Source organism: Schistocerca piceifrons, chromosome 3 (assembly GCF_021461385.2).
Source record: "Schistocerca piceifrons isolate TAMUIC-IGC-003096 chromosome 3, iqSchPice1.1, whole genome shotgun sequence".
Classification (NCBI taxonomy): domain Eukaryota; kingdom Metazoa; phylum Arthropoda; class Insecta; order Orthoptera; family Acrididae; genus Schistocerca; species Schistocerca piceifrons.
Window position 1 is genome coordinate 115,780,881 of NC_060140.1, and position 17,166 is coordinate 115,798,046.

A 17,166-nucleotide genomic window follows, 5' to 3' on the forward strand; every position below is an offset into this window, starting at 1 on the left:
CTGGAGGAAGGCCATAGAACGAGATGGAGATTACATGGAAAAATGGGGTTTGTAGATAAAACACCATTCTTCCCCAAGTGTAATTCTCATTATGTTCAATAAAGAATTGTCAAAGAAAAACGATGCAGTGCATTACTTACTGGGCAGCCCTCATATTTAAAGAAATATGCAATAACCTGTCACTCCAGATCTGGAGATGGTAACTTTGATTACCAGAACTGATTACTGAGAATAAAGGTTATAATTAGCTTTCTTGGCAAAGAAGTTTAGCTCCTCTAATCTCTTTCCCAACTTCACCAACCTATTCATGAAGAAAGAAAAAAAGTTCCAAAAGCTAGGTTTTTCTTAGTTTTGAATGTGTCCATCTGAAGTTTTGAACTTCATCTTCTGAAGTTAACTATTTACCAGCCATCCTTTAAAGCCATTTTGTTAAGAATTAACACAATCTTTGTCATGTAGGATGTTAACAGTATTATGATATATGTCTTAATTCATTAAACAACAATGCAAATTCGTAAACTGTTTTGTCAACTATGTGCACGGTATTAGACATACAGATAACTAAAAACGGAAACACTTTTGATTATTTAATACACTGCATGTTGAGAAAGTGGTCAGTTAAAAGCATCATAATCAATTAACACTTTCTTTTTCTAATTTTCATTGCATAATGTACATATGTATATAATACATTAATTTGTTATGTGGGTATGTGTTTGTGTTTAATTTTATGCAGGGATTAAGTACACAACTTCAAAAGCATATTACATTTGGAAAAACTGCAGTCATACACCAAAATAACCTTAAAGCACTTCAGCAGGAATTGGAAATTCTGTTTTGAAATTTTCACAAACTCTCGACATCTCTGTAGAAATAAGTCTTGCTCAACTTGCTGTTGAGGAGGATGTTAATAACTTCAGCCCTGCTCTGATGATCTTAATTGGTTTTGTGTGGCTGTTGGATGGCCATAAGTCATTGCATATCCTTAGTACATCAGTTTTCATGTTTGGTCCTTCCCATGATTGCCCACTGTCACACGGCTGCTGCACAGTATTGAGCTGTTCATCGGTGTATGTTTCATCCTTACTACAGCTATGTAATGCCCATGGGTGGCCATATCATTTTAGCTGAATTAAAGTTGAATTTTTATGGGTTCAGCTCCTCATCCGTGCCGACCTGTCAGTTCATGGTATTTATGTACACTGTTTGAGCAAACGTACCTGGACACCACTTTGTAATGTGAAATTGACCACCAATGTAACAAGAGGCAGATCCACCAGTACAAAAGAAGCTGAGGAATATTGTGTTGTCAGTTGAGAAAGAGTGACAGCAGAATGGGTGATCCAAGAGAGCTCAGTGACTTAAAATGTGGAATAGTCATTGGATGTCACCTGAGTATAAGAAGTCCATCAGGGACATTTTAATTTTTCTGAAGCTGCCAATGTTGACTGTTACTGATTGATAGTGGACGCATGAAGGAACAACTACAACTAAACTAAATCCAGGCAGAAACATCATATACTGACCAACAGAGATTGTCAAGCACTAAATAAATAGTCATGTGACTAGGGCCTCCCATCGGGCAGACCGTTTGCCGGGTGTAAGTCTTTCAATTTGACGCCACTTTGGCGACTTGCGCATCGATGGGGATGAAATGATGATGATTAGGACAACACGTCACCCAGTCCCCGAGTGGAGAAAATCTCCGACCCAGCCGGGAATCGAACCCGGGCCCTTAGGACTGACATTCTGTTGCCCTGACCGCTCAGCTACTGGTGGTGGATGTCAAGCACTGCATAGGGTGGTTATAAAAAATTGCATGACATCAGCAGAATTAGTTGTGCACGAGTTCTAAAGTGTTATTAGCAGTCCAGGAAGCATTGTGATGATGCATACAGACTTAAAAAATAATGGGATATATTGGTCAAGCAGCTAGTCGTAAGCCATTTGTTTCTGCAGTGAAGGCTAAGTGATAATTTTGGTGGTGTAAAGAGTGATGCCACAGGACAGGGGATGACTGGAAACCAATGATATGTGATGAATCGTGCTATACCTGGTGATAATGTAATGTAATGCTTTGGGTTTGACAAATGTCTGGAGAACATTATCTGCCATCATCTGTAGTGCCAACAGCGAAGCACAAAGGAGGGATTTTACAGCACAAGGGTGGTTTTTGTGGATACGATGTAGTCCCATTTTTTTGCTTAAGATGATGGTAAATGCGGAAGGATATGGATATGTTTTACACCATTGTAAACTGTGTGAAGTAAAGGAACAGTCTGGAGTTGATGACTTTGTATCAGCAAGATGAACCTTGCCATAAACTAGCACATATGAGGCAATGGTTTGTGGACATTAACATGCCTTAAATGGACTGGCTTGCTCAGAGTCCCAACCTGAGCCCAGTGCAACACCTTTAGGATGAGTTAGAATGTAAAGTTTGCTCCAGACCCTAGTGTCCAAAATCACTACCTTTCCTGGTTTTGGCTTTTGAGGAATAATGGGCTGCCATTCATTCAGACAACTGAAAGTGTGCCCAGCAGTGCTCATACTGCCATAAAGGTGCAGTGTGGGCACACCTCATATTAATGGCCATTGTTAAGTATGCAGATACTTTTGATTGTATAATGTAGATAAGCTCGCTATATTTTCTCTACGTGGAAGTCTGTAGGAAATCATTTGCCTTTGTATGAACATGCACACATTTAGTATAGGTGAACCCAAACACTCACATGTTTCTGACGTTACAGTTCTGCTGTTATTGAGCGACTTGCTAACTTCTGTGGTTAGAAGAAAGCAAAGGACATGAAAGTTCAGAAATAAAAGATAAGTTGAACAATCTAACACAAGCTGAAATGTGTAATAAAGGCATAAAGTAATATATTGTTGACCCAATCAACAACGTATTTTAGACTGTTTATACAGTGACAGTCACAATAATGTTGTTGGTCCTAATAAAGTGGTGTGCAAGTGCACAAATGTTTGGATGATAGGATGAATGCCAGCTGCAGGTGGGGACCCAGTGTATAGGAGATAACTGCAGGGTATGAAATCAGAAATGCCAGGTCTACTATTGAAATTAAATTGTGGCATGGTTTATTGTCTATTCTAAGGGATACAGAATGAAGTCTTCAATCTTTCATACAAGGTGGGGGGCCTCATTCCCAAAGAGGAGTGGGAGAAAGGTCTGAACAGTCTGCAATTTGGCTGAAAAAAAGAGGGTCAAAACTTCAATCGCCTACACTCCTCCGCCCATCCTAGGGCCTCAAGGGAACAATTTCATTCCTGTGATTGGTTTTGTCCTATACAGTTGTCTTACAGCATAAGTGACACTTAGCCATAGCCTTACCTTCTCTGCAAAAGTTAACTCTTCCATTTTGCGAACAGAGCAAGAAGTGGCTGACATCTGGCTAATATCGCCAGCTCAGCCCAATCGCAGCTTAGTAAAAACTTCACAAGCTACCCATGAATGAATTTTTAAGGGAATAAATCAGACATGTTATGCCTGCTGACTATTTACACTGGCAATGTAGGGTGTTGCTTCAGATGTTTGATGAATTTAGTAGATATCTTGACCAAGTTGAGAATTTTGTGGTGTTTGTAGCCATCTTTGTCATATTCATCTTAAATGTGGATAAAACATTTGTTTTGTATGTGGCAGGAAACTTTCCGCTTCTTATGCCACACTGTATATTCTAAGCAGCGTGAAATGCCTGTGTGGATTGTGTAAAGCCATCTTTCATATGTGTGACCTAATAGCTCACCTTTCTAAGCCACTTGTCAGATATCACCAGGGTAAGACCAAGAAAAATAGTCAAAACATGACACACTATCATAGTAATATATAGAAAAATGGTCAAAATATGATATTCTTACAATGGAACTTTGTTTTAAGTTGAGATCAATTTGCACTTGATACAATTTGTGTGGAAATGATTGTTTTTTACACTAACACTTCCTTTCTAACATTCTCAGCGAAATTTCTGTGCATGTAACAACATAGCAAGTGCAGTGACATGGTTTTGGTGTTGTAGCAATGCGCGTGCTGTGATCTGCTGTGTGATGAGGGGTCTCTTCCTGTGTGGAGGATTCCACTGGGTGACGGTGAAGGGAAAACAGGCGACGGCTAAGGAAGCGCCCGTCCTGGCATTAGCGCCGCATTCCTCCTACTTTGATGCATTGCCAGTTGTATATCTGGGTGCTCCGAGTATTGTTGCAAAGGGCGAGACTGGACACTTGCCCTTCTTTGGAAGTATGTCATTCGTGCATGCATTATCTATGTGTAAAAAGCAATCCTACCTCAGGTTCTCACAGTCTAGCAGCAATAACAAAAATGCTTCACAAATGTTTTATGGTTATTGGGGCAAGTAGTAGCTATGCTTCCACTGCATAACACACCGGATGCCAGTATGATATATATTTTGTAGGCTTTTATAACAGGCTATGCTTCCTTTATCATCAGTCACTGCTTGTAATTATCTGTGTGATGTGATATCTATCTATCTATCTATCTCTCTCTCTCTCTCTCTCTCTCTCTCTCTCTCTCTCTCTCTCTCTCTCTCTCTCTCTGTGTGTGTGTGTGTGTGTGTGTGTGTGTGTGTGTGTGTGTGTGTGTGTGTGTAAAATAAACATTTTCATTTAATGATCCATTTTAATCATGTCATTCACTATTGTTAATGGAAAACTAATGCCTATATCTTACCGATTACATATTTGGGATTTATTTTAGTGAAACTTACAAAATGTAATGAAATCATTTCTTCCATATTAGCAACTTCTTTTTGTGGACATACTGGGTGCAAAGTCAACCAAAGGGTAATATTAATTTCCATAAAAACAGTTTTTTCTAACTGTAAATTCTTATGCTTTTGTATTGGCATGGCACAACAAGAAAGGTTCATTTCTGTGGATTTTCAGTCCTAAAATATTATTTTTATTCAGAAGGGAACTCACTTTTCCATGGGTTACAACAATTACTTTAACCTATTGCGAAAATTGCTATAGTTTTTACTCTATTTCTATGGATACTGCTGTAAGAAATATTGTAAAATGGAAGGAAATAATCTACTGCTGCTTCTACAATATTAAATCTCTGTTACCTGTACCTCTCTTTGGTGATGGATTCTTCTGATTAACAGACTTCCTCTCTAAACTCAACTTGTGTGGTTCTATGGGTGTTCAGTAACATAATTCTTCCTGTGTTGTAAACAAGGGAGTGTTAACACATGGTGTGGTACTCTGGCTGTTTTGTCCTGTGCTCCCTCTCTCTTACTTGTACTGTTTATTCCACCCACCACACAGAAAATTGACGCCGGTGATCTGTGCACTGGGGCGCTCCACCTACCGGGCGGGCGGCATGTCCCTTGTGATAAGGGGCCGGCAGGCGACGCGGTCGGAGGCACCCATACTCGTCGTTGCACCACACTCGACGTTCCTTGATGCCAGTATCACCTATATCACTGGATTCCCCTCTCTTATTGTTCGCAGGGAAAGTGGGCTGAACCCTTTCATTGGCAGTATGTATCTAGAACATTCTTGTATTTCTGTTGCCAGTTGTGAGAACCAGCAGGTTTGGATTACAATATGTATCAGAGAACAAAGTGCACTGCACATAATATTACTTATTTAAAAAATAAATATTTTTCAATATTTTCCATAGTATGTAAAATCTACCAAAGCGCAGACACAAAAGTGGTTGTCTGTTAATGTGTACAAATTGAGTCAATGTATTTTCATTCCCTTTTTGTGTATTTAACCACAGTAAGATTAGAAACAAGACAGAGTATGAGTTGATTTACAGATATATAAAATTAAAGGAATACTGCTTATTTTCACTGCTTTCATTTTAAAACTCTACATTTGTACATATAGGAATGATGACATGAAATGTAAACAGATTGGTGTGGAAAAACTTTGCTTTGTTCTCTGATTGTATGAAATAGATGATTAACCTAAGATAATGTTGTGCACACTCTTAACAAGACTGAAGAATTATTTTACTACCAGTAGTATGTAATTTACTAGTTAACATGGCCTAATGAAAATAAGTAACACTTTCTGAGCCACATATTGTGATATGGTCAAAACTAAAAAAATTCCATTTATCTTCCTCAAACAACATATTATATACTGCATCAGTTTCAGATGTAATAAACCTATTTGGCTGTGAAGGTTCATTCTTTAGAAGTCAGCTGTCTCTGTAACAATGAGTAACATGTAAACTAAAGCAATGTTCTTGAAAATACATATTTCTACTGTTTTTAATGTAAATTATGCGATCTGCTAGTTCATGTGACACACTGACTGTGATTGCTATGTATGGATGGAGAACAAGTTTTTTTATGTGTGTTAAGAAAAGAATCCATCAAGTGACATTCAGAAACATTTTCCAGGTAAATACAGTTCACAAATCCATTACATATTATTTCAGCTATTTGGTGTACAATAACATTGGTGGGGAATCTGCAATATCATTCTTTCATATAAAATGCTCGTTTCATTGAACAGGCACATCTATCAGATCAATGTTTGTGAACTATTTGCTATTTTGCCACCTGACTGTAACCTGTAGCTCTATCATCCCAGTTCTGTGGATTACTGTCGGCATTATTACGATTTTTACAATGCTGGATATGCTTATTATATTTACCTTTTGAGTGCAAATTAATTTTCTTCCATAGTGATATTTCTGATGTTCACAAAAATCACTGGATATTCCCAACAGCTCACCTAAGGCAATATTTAAAGACTTATAGACTTCTACCAGTTGTGTTTGTGTTAAGTACTTCACAGAAACAGAACATAGCACCATAAATTTCTGCTATGGTATGACATGTTTAGAAAATCAAATGTGAGTGAAAACAATTTTTTCATATGGTAATTTTACTTTTAATTACTATTACTTTTAATAAGTCAGGTACTACAATATAATTAAAAATAACAACAAAATATGTATCCTTTAATTATTATAAGCAAACTTAAAATGTTTCCAACAGAGCTGATAAACTACACCCAGCCTGTGTATGTGTGGAGGGAGGATCCTAACTCGAGACAAAACACCATCAAGGAGATCATCGAGAGAGCCACCTCGGATCTCGACTGGCCACAGGTGAGGCACAACACCTTAGCTGTAAGGTGTTGTGTTGTGGGGCAATCTGTGTGGTCATCAATGAAGAACACACTTTGTACACCAGGTAGAAACTTTTATTATTCCAGGATGACTGGTGTCAGCAGTCTTATGCTGCCATCATATGATCTAAGGGGAAAACATGAAGATAAGGGGTTAGGGGAGGGTGAGGGAAACAGACTACACTTAATTTCCCCTATTATGTAAAATACAAAATTGTTCCTTGTGGAAGATGTTATAAAAGTACCACGTAATTTCATGTACCGTATGAAACTTGTCATAAAGTCAAAGCACAAAAGGCACTCCACACATATACATGTCATGATGAAAAACACGAAATTGATCAAATGCACACAGTTCTTAACATCTTTGTACCACCACGCGTATAGTCACTGGAAATCTCTCTCCTAAGCTTGCCGCACAGCACTAAGCTACAGATGGAGTGTCTGCATAGAGGCGACAGATCTGTTACGAAGTTATGTAAGTAGTAAATGCCAAATGATGACACACACACTCTGGTTACAAGAAATGAACAACTATGTACCAGAAGTAAAGGTGGACTTTCCAAATATTTGATACAACAGGAATGCCAGCTGACCGTACATTTAAAACTACCATGGGCTTACGCTCCACATAAAATCTATAGTCATACATACTGTTTCCTTATTGTACAGTGAGAAAATTACAGTAACAATCAAAAAAGTTTAAAAATAGCCTTTATCTTTAATTAATAAAGTAACAGGACATAAAATAAGAACCAAATGGTGCAAGCATTAATGCCGAGCCAGCCAGGAATGGAGGGGGTCCCACAAACTATCACTTGTGGAAAGCATTAGCATACACAAAAACCACACAGAGCTGAATTTACTTAGTCATCTAATACATATGCGTGGATGGTATGAGGATGTTACCAACTGTGTGCATGTCTTTTATAAAAAGATGTCTATGTGTGGAGTGCCTTTTATCTTAATGTAATGTTACTTGCCACCTTTATAACAAGTTCCAGAAGGTAAGTGAAATTTCTTATTTTATATAATAGGTGAAATTAACTGTAGTCTCCCCCACACCTCCCCCATTATCTTCATGTTCTCCTCTTAGATCAGATGATGACAGCAGAAAACTGTTGAAACTGGTCAGCTTGAAAATAGAAAAGTTTCTGTCCTGTGATTACACTGCCTGAAGTGTGTGCTTCATTTCCAACACCTTTACTATTATTATGCAGTTAAGGGACTCATAACACAGGCTTACAGTTTTTTTCTGTAATTTGCTCCACATACATTTTGTTATGTCTAATGAATTTGCAAATTTTCTTAGTGAGTAAATTTTCAATTAGACATTTTTTAACTTATGGGATGCTACTTTAAAGTAATATATATTTCAGTCTTAAAAATTTTATTTGAGTGGCACTTAGATAGACAGTTCTGGGTGTTACTCTTTCACTTTTCTTGCCATATTTATTAGAAAACAGTAAAAGTACCATATATAGTTGACTTGCCTTTAGATCTCATTCCGTCACATCGCTAGTTTTTTTATTTTTTTAAATTTTTATTCCAAAGACACCAGCCATGGAACTAACAGGCATGATGCCTTGTGTTACTTACACTTTTTTCCACTTTGATATATGCAGGTATGAAAATAGGCATGTTGGAGATAATTATACAGGCTGCAGACTCCAACTGGAAGAAATAAATACAAGCAGTTATTTGGTTTAGCCTTTCTTTATTCATTGGCTGTGATAATTAGTTATCTGATTGTAGCCACAATGACCATATACAGTCATTCTACAAAGATAAGAAAAAAAGTTGTTAATACTTGTGCATGTTTTCATAGTCATTTCATTGACAAAAATAAGACAACAATTTCAATAGTGTACACAGAGTACTTGTATATCTATGAGAAATATGCACTTAATGTACAGAATTTGTATATGTTCACATGGAAATATTATATTTTATATTTTTGTTTTGTTTTTATCACATATTTTTCATTCCATACCCCTATAGAAAGAGCAGGATCTTCACGTAATAACCCATTGGAGAGGCAGGGGCTTTTCAGCGGAATAACAAACGAGTAGGTAGTGAGGCAAGGGAAGTGCCATTTGAGAGAGTAAGTGAAACCCCCTTGAAAACCTTGGTCAGAACTAGAGTATGAGAACTACCATTAATAAATAAAATTTATTGATGGTATCGTCATGATAAGGGCTCAGTACCAGAACACTCTATCCTCATTCCTTTCTCAACTGGAACAGTTTCTCTCCCTTCTCCAACCCAGCATTCCACCTTCATGGACATTGACCTCCTCCTCCCTGCCCAGTACATTGAAGGCCTCACCAAGGTCTTCACAGACAAGCAATATCCCTCAGACCCACTCCTCAAACAGATTTCCCGTGCCATACCCCACACGCCTTCAATCCTCCAATTATCACAAAGACCAGCTACAAAGGGAATGCCCCCTTCATCATCCAATACCACCCTCGACCAGAACAACTGAACCACAGCCTTAATCAGGGCTTTCATTATCTATCATCATGCCTTAAAATGGAGGACATGAACCTCGACAATGTTATAGTCCATCTATACCCCTCCCAATCCCAGCCCCTTGCCACAGGAATCATATCCCTGTGGAAGAGCCAAGTGCAAGACTTTCCCAATCCAGCCACCCAGACTTCAGATTCCTGTCCTCTCACAGCCTCATCCTACACCATCAGTGGCTGGGCCACCTGTTAAAGCAGTCATGACAGAATATCGTCTACTCCTAGGGCCCTGTTTCAGCTTACATCTTTCAGAACTCTCAAATTCTTCTAGCAATATCATATCTCCCATCTCATCTTCATCTGTGTCGACTTGTCTTTCTATAATATTGCCTTCAAGAATGTCTTCTCTGTCTTCTACCTTTGCCTTCTTTGCTTAGGATTGGTTTGCCACCTGAGCTTGTGATATTCATGCATCTGTTTCTATTTTCTCCAAAGGCATCTTCAGTTTTCCCGAGGCAGCATCTATCATTCCTTGAGTGAAATATGCTTTTAAATCCTTACATTTGTCCTGCAACCATTCCTGCTTAGTTGTTTTTTTTAAAACATTTGCATTGCCTTTTTGCCTGCTTCACTAGCTGCGTTTTTATATTTTCTCCTTTCATTAATTACATTCAATATCTTTTTTGATATCTGAGGACTTCTGCTAGGTCTTTACTTTATAGCTATTCAGTCCTCTGCTGCCTTCACCATTTTATCTCTTAAAGCTACGCATTCCTCTTCTACTGTACTCCTTTCCCCTGTTCTAGTCAAACATTGCCTAATGCTCTCCCTGAAACTCTCAGCAACCTCCAGGTGTTTCAACTTATCCAGGTCCCATCTTCTTAATTTCTTATCCTTTTCCAATTTCTTCAGCTCTAATCTACAGTTCATAACCAAAAGTCTGGAAGCAAGGAGGCAAACCATGCTCTAATTGGCAATGAAGACAATTCTGCACAACATAAGGCAACTATTGTCTCCCCAGCAGCAAAATGTTTACAGAGGGTGAGAGTCCACATCTGCCCCTGAAAATGTCTTACAATTTGGTTCCTAAATCTCTGTCTTGCCATTATATAAATCAATCTGTAACCTTCTGGCGTATCCAGGTCTTTTCTATGTATACAGCTTTTATGATTCTTAAACAAAGTATTAGCAATGATTAAATTATGCTCTGTGTAAAATTCTACCATGTGGCTTCCTCTTTCATTCCTTTTCCCCTGTTCATATTCACCTACTATTTTTCCTTATCTTCCATTTCTTACTATCAAATTCCAGTCCCCATTATTATTAAATTTTTGTCTTCCCTAACCATCTGAATAATTTCTTTTATCTTGTCATACATTTCTTCAATCTCTTCATCATCTGCAGAGCTAGTTGGCATATAAACTTGTGTTACTGTGGCGAGAGTGGGCCTCGTGTCTATCTTGGCCTCGATAATTCATTCACTAAGCTGTTTCTAGTAGCTTACCTGCATCCCAGTTTTCTTATTCGTTATTACTTCTGCTTTAACCATATTTCATTTTGTATTTATAACCCTGTGTTCACCTGACTAGATGTCCTGTTCCTCCTTCAACCGAATTCCCACTATGTGCAACTTCAACCAATCCATTTCCCTTTTTAAATTTTCTAATCTGCCTGCCAGATTAAGGGATCTAACATTCCATGCTCCAATCCGTAGAATGCAAGTTTTGTTTCTTTCGATGACGACATCTTTCCGAGTTCCCATAGTGTTGATGTATACTGGAAATCATCAGTTCTCTCTCCTTTCATGCATCCCCACTATAATTTCCTTCATTTGATTCACTTTGTTGGGCCAAACTTTGGGTCCAGAGATCAGGAAGAAGTGGAGAGGATTCAGTGGCAAGTTGAAGCTTTGAATTGGTCTGTGAGGTGTACTTGGATGGCCTAAGTAGGAGGACAGTGTTCACAAAGGGTAGGTATGGAGGTTTCAGTCATGGTTTGCAATTCACTTTCAATGAGTTGCAAACTGTCAACACAGTTATGAAGCAGATATTCATTCATTATTGCATTTTTCCTTTAGGGATTCGTACACCTCTTTCCTTGAAATCTCAGCTATTTCATGTCAAAATAAATTGACTAGGTTCAGATAAGACACCATAAAAACTGTAACACTTAAGACTTTCAGAAGCTTTATTTAATTTAACTTCATATCTGAGCCGTTTTTTCATTATTTCAAGTATATTTAAAGATGCACTGACATTGATAGAAGCTGATACCCATCTCGTAAAATGTATTAGAAATTGCTGACATTGATCTGTACACCCTCTCCATCTGTGTTGAATTAACCCTTCCACAGAAACCTGGCTTTGACACTAATGATGTTGTAATGTCTCTTACAGGTGCTCATATTCCCAGAAGGAACATGTACAAACAGATCGTGTCTAATCACATTCAAACCAGGAGCTTTCTACCCAGGAGTACCTGTGCAGCCTGTCTGTTTACGTTATCCAAACAAACTTGACACAGTTACTTGGACCTGGGAAGGACCAGGAGCGTAAGTAAAGATTATACATCAGAGTAATTGGAAAGTCCTAGAGCACACTGACCTATTCTTTGAAATACACATACACAAGTGCCGTAATGCGTAATATAAAAGTGTCAGATTTATTAAATATGTCAGTATTTAAAGATAGTACGGTGTAGGATAGGTTTCTGTCCACGTATTTGCTCCAGGCCAAATCAAATTAACTGATTTTTATAAATTAGTGAGGTGCAGGGTTGCTTATTTAACTGCTGTAAAAAATATGACACTGGTTCTTCTAAAAAGGTCATTGAAATTTATTTTATTTATTTATTTATTTATTTATATTTTTTTTTTTTTTTTTGAACAAATCTCTCTTCTGCAGTGGAATATCAACACGTTAGAAACTTGTATCTGTGTAAGGCGATAATGCTTCCTCAATTGAAGTTCATAATTTTATGGTAAAATGTATGCAAATTTATTGAATATATCCAGATTTTATTAGCAACTTATATTATACATGTAAGTTTTGCTGATTACTGTTGCATATGACATCTCAATGAAGCCTGTTCCACATGTTGTTTATGCATTTTTTGGATTAACATTAGGAGTTTCAAACTACACCACAAACTGAATGGATATTTTCATAGTTCAAAGATAACAACATATGTGCTAGACAACCACAAATAATCTTTGAGCAAAAGTTTTTAAATATTTTACAGGAAAATCATGTATCAAATGATGGAAAATCTAGGAGGGGCTGTAACAATATTACAAAAAGGATAGTTGCTACTCACCGTATACCAGAGATGCTGAGTCACACGTAGGCACAACAAAAAGACAATCACAAAATAAGCTTTCGGCCAACAATGCCTTTGTCAAAGGCCTTGGCCAAAAGCTTATTTTGTGACAGTCTTTTTGTTGTGCCTATCTGCAACTCAGCATCTCTGCTATATTGTGAGTAACAACTATCCTTTTCATAATACTGTTACATGTCATCATATATTGTGGTATAAGTTGAAATTAAGCATGCAGTGCAAATTAGTATTACAGTTTGCAAACATACGTGGTTGCATACAGGCTTGCAGTGTAGAACTGTATTTCTCAACTGCCATGCTGTGACACATTGGCATATCGCAAGTATGTGTCAGATGTGTAGTGAGATTTTTAATGTCTTCTAATTTTCCACAGATAAAATACCTAGAACATGAAAAATTTATCACCAAATCATTCCATAATTTAAAAAATCTATTGTATGTATGTTACGTATTTGATTTTTTGCAGCTAGAAAAAAAATCAGATGTAGAGATGTCACGGAAGTTTGAAATGTACTTTGGTATACCCCAAACGAAAAGAGGTTGAGAAATGTGGCCTTTGGATGTTGTGTACGAATACAGTGTGCAGTAACCATAGATTGGTAACGAATTAATAGTTTTTAACAATGAACCTAAAGTTGTAACCAGGTAAGGGAGTGTGAAAGGGGAAGTAAATGGTCAGAAAGAGCTCAGGGTGGGAAGAGAAATAGAAGTGGAGTGAAATGTAAAAGCACCTTACCCACATTGTGTGCATGTTCAGGGATTTACTGAGTGATGTTAGGACACTCCATTGAAATTAGTTTCATTCTTTCCATTGAAGGTGGGCTAAGGGTGCAATATGACTAGCCATTGTATTTCATGAGTTTCTGAAATGTCTAGTCTGAAGCCTTTGTGTTGAACTCATAGCTTCTTGAAGTCCATTTATGTGTTTTAAATTTTGTAGTTTGTTTTGATTAGATGATCAGCAATTCCTGACTTATTAGTTTGAGATTGAAAACAGCGTAGTGTACTCTGAATCATGTGGAAAAATTCCTCCCACTTTGTCCTATTTAGAAGCAGTCTCTGGTATGGTAACTGATTTTAAGGACATCAGGACTTTTTGAGTTTGTCAGAGTGATTTCATTTATTGTGTAAGTGTAAGGTTGGATTGTTCTTTGGGTAGAAACTTACATTGACATCGTAGTTCTTCAGAATATTTGTTGTTGTACAGAGAAGTTTTCCAGCAAATTCAAGGTTGTGGTACTTACTGAACTACTTCTTCCCAACATCTTTTTCTGGTGTATATGTACCATATGTATATTTCTGTGCTGTTTTTTTGTCTGATTGAGGAGTTTAATTTTCCAATATGGGTAGCCAGTTTTGTCAGCCATCTGTTCTATTATTCCTAATTCTGTGGCTAAATGCTTAAGATAGAGATATAGTTTGGCTGCAGTTTGCAACATACAGCCAGCTCTGAAACCAGAAAGCTTACATGTTCCAGGATTTTTTATTTTCCCAAATGCTATTTGCATATATTTAACACTGCATAGAAAGGGGCGTAACACTAATGGCAAGGATGGCATATCATCAGGAGTTAATATGTTAGAGAAAATTCTCTGAACTTTTAGGTATACTTATAGATGAGAATTAAATGAACGACAGTACAGAGCTGCTTGATCATATAGGCGTGGCAACTTTTCCGTTTGGAGTCTTGCAGAAAAATAAATTATGTATCAAGTTTTCATTTACAGCTTTCTTCTTTGGTAATTACTGAAAGAACTTACCTTCGGGAAAGAAAATTTTCATATACAGAACCATGCAGTCACAATATGTGATTACTTCATCTTCCTAGATCATACTGCAGATACCTTTTAAAGGAGATAGGAAGTTGAGTTGCAGCTTCAACCATATGTACATTAAAATTGTGACACCATGAAGGTGAGATGCAACAAACATCAAATTTTTATGGAGAGTACCAGATGCTGGGATACACTAATGATGAACATACAGGGTGTTTCAAAAATGACCGGTATATTTGAAACGGCAATAAAAACTAAACGAGCAGCGATAGAAATACACCGTTTGTTGCAATATGCTTGGTACAACAGTACATTTTCAGGCAGACAAACTTTCGAAATTACAGTAGTTACAATTTTCAACAACAGATGGCGCTGCGGTCTGGGAAACTCTATAGTACAATATTTTCCACATATCCACCATGCGTAGCAATAATATGGCATAGTCTCTGAATGAAATTACCCGAAACCTTTGACAACGTGTCTGGCGGAATGGCTTCACATGCAGATGAAATGTACTGCTTCAGCTGTTCAGTTGCTTCTGGATTCTGGCGGTACACCTGGTCTTTCAAGTGTCCCCACAGAAAGAAGTCACAGAGGTTCATGTCTGGCGAATAGGGAGGCCAATCCATGCCGCCTCCTGTATGTTTTGGATAGCCCAAAGCAATCACACAATCATCGAAATATTCATTCAGGAAATTAAAGACGTCGGCCGTGCGATGTGGCCGGGCCCCATCTTGCATAAACCACGAGGTGTTCGCAGTGTCGTCTAAGGCAGTTTGTACCGCCACAAATTCACGAAGAATGTCCAGATAGCGTGATGCAGTAATCGTTTCGGATCTGAAACATGGGCCAATGATTCCTTTGGAAGAAATGGCGGCCCAGACCAGTACTTTTTGAGGATGCAGGGACGATGGAACTGCAACATGGGGCTTTTCGGTTCCCCATATGCACCAGTTCTGTTTATTGACGAAGCCGTCCAGGTAAAAATAAGCTACGTCAGTAAACCAAATGCTGCCCACATGCATATCGCCGTCATCAATCCTGTGCACTATATCGTTAGCGAATGTCTCTCGTGCAGCAATGGTAGCGGCGCTGAGGGGTTGCCGTGTTTGAATTTTGTATGGATAGAGGTGTAAACTCTGGCGCATGAGACGATACGTGGACGTTGGCGTCATTTGGACCGCAGCTGCAACACAGCGAACGGAAACCCGAGGCCGCTGTTGGATCACCTGCTGCACTAGCTGTGCGTTGCCCTCTGTGGTTGCCGTACGCGGCCGCCCTACCTTTCCACCACGTTCATCTGTCACGTTCCCAGTCCGTTGAAATTTTTCAAACAGATCCTTTATTGTATCACTTTTCGGTTCTTTGGTTACATTAAACCTCCGTTGAAAACTTCGTCTTGTTGCAACAACACTGTGTTCTAGGCGGTGGAATTCTAACACCAGAAAAATCCTCTGTTCTAAGGAATAAACCATGTTGTCTACAGCACACTTGCACATTGTGAACAGCACACGCTTACAGCAGAAAGACAACGTACAGAATGGCGCACCCACAGACTGCGTTGTCTTCTATATCTTTCACATCACTTGCAGCGCCATCTGTTGTTGAAAATTGTAACTACTATAATTTCGAAAGTTTGTCCGCCTGAAAATGTACTGTTGTCCCAAGCATATTGCAACAAACGGTGTATTTCTATCGCTGCTCGTTTAGTTTTTATTGCCATTTCAAATATACCGGTCATTTTTGAAACACCCTGTATCAGTGCAAGAACATAAAGACAATAGGACTAATGCCATCTACCTTCTGTGTATAAAGGAAGATTATGCAGAAGATTTGTCATTCAGAAACTGAGTTTGTCTGTTGGTTGCTTGCGAGAAGATTCTGTTATGCCTCATGTAAGAAAGAGGAATCCATATCAGAATGTGTCAGAAATTGACAGCAACAAGATCGTGACCTATTGAGCTGCAGTTCATCATTGTGAGAAATTGCTGTTTATGTTGTGAGGATCTCATGACTGTGATGTGAATATAGAATTGTTGGGTTCAGGAGAGCCATACTCGATTCCATGCAGGATCTTCACTGCCCCATGTGACTAGTGTCTGACCAGACAGACATACTGTTTGCTAGGTTGTGCAAGATCATACACCCACCTAACTTCATCAGGAAATGGGCTTGCTTGCAGTGGGATCAGTATCCAGAGAAGTAATGTAATGGCATCTGGAGCACTATTGACTGTGAGCACAGTAACCATTGTGGTGCCGTACCTTTACACAGCAGCAGGAGAGGTGAGCTAACAGTGGTGAACCTAATGACAACACTGGACACAGCAGTGGCAAGAAGAGTTCTGGTTCTGCACAATCAACATACATGTGTGTGGAGTCTCCAAAGAGAACAGACATTACCAGATTGCATTCATCAGTCCCACATAATCGTCGTCATAATCATCATCATAAGGG

At 38.4% G+C, this 17,166-nt stretch overlaps 1 protein-coding gene across 1 annotated transcript in view; it reads left to right on the top strand.

Annotated features, from left to right (window-relative positions):
* Positions 1 to 17,166, top strand: part of LOC124789473 (lysophosphatidylcholine acyltransferase) — a 642,390-nt gene that overhangs the window by 593,022 nt on the left and 32,202 nt on the right. Inside the window, exons 3-5 of the mRNA XM_047256841.1 lie at positions 4,035 to 4,252; positions 6,996 to 7,108; positions 11,996 to 12,150. Of these exons, the coding sequence (XP_047112797.1) occupies positions 4,035 to 4,252; positions 6,996 to 7,108; positions 11,996 to 12,150 (486 nt within the window). The remainder of the gene's footprint in view (positions 1 to 4,034; positions 4,253 to 6,995; positions 7,109 to 11,995; positions 12,151 to 17,166) is intronic.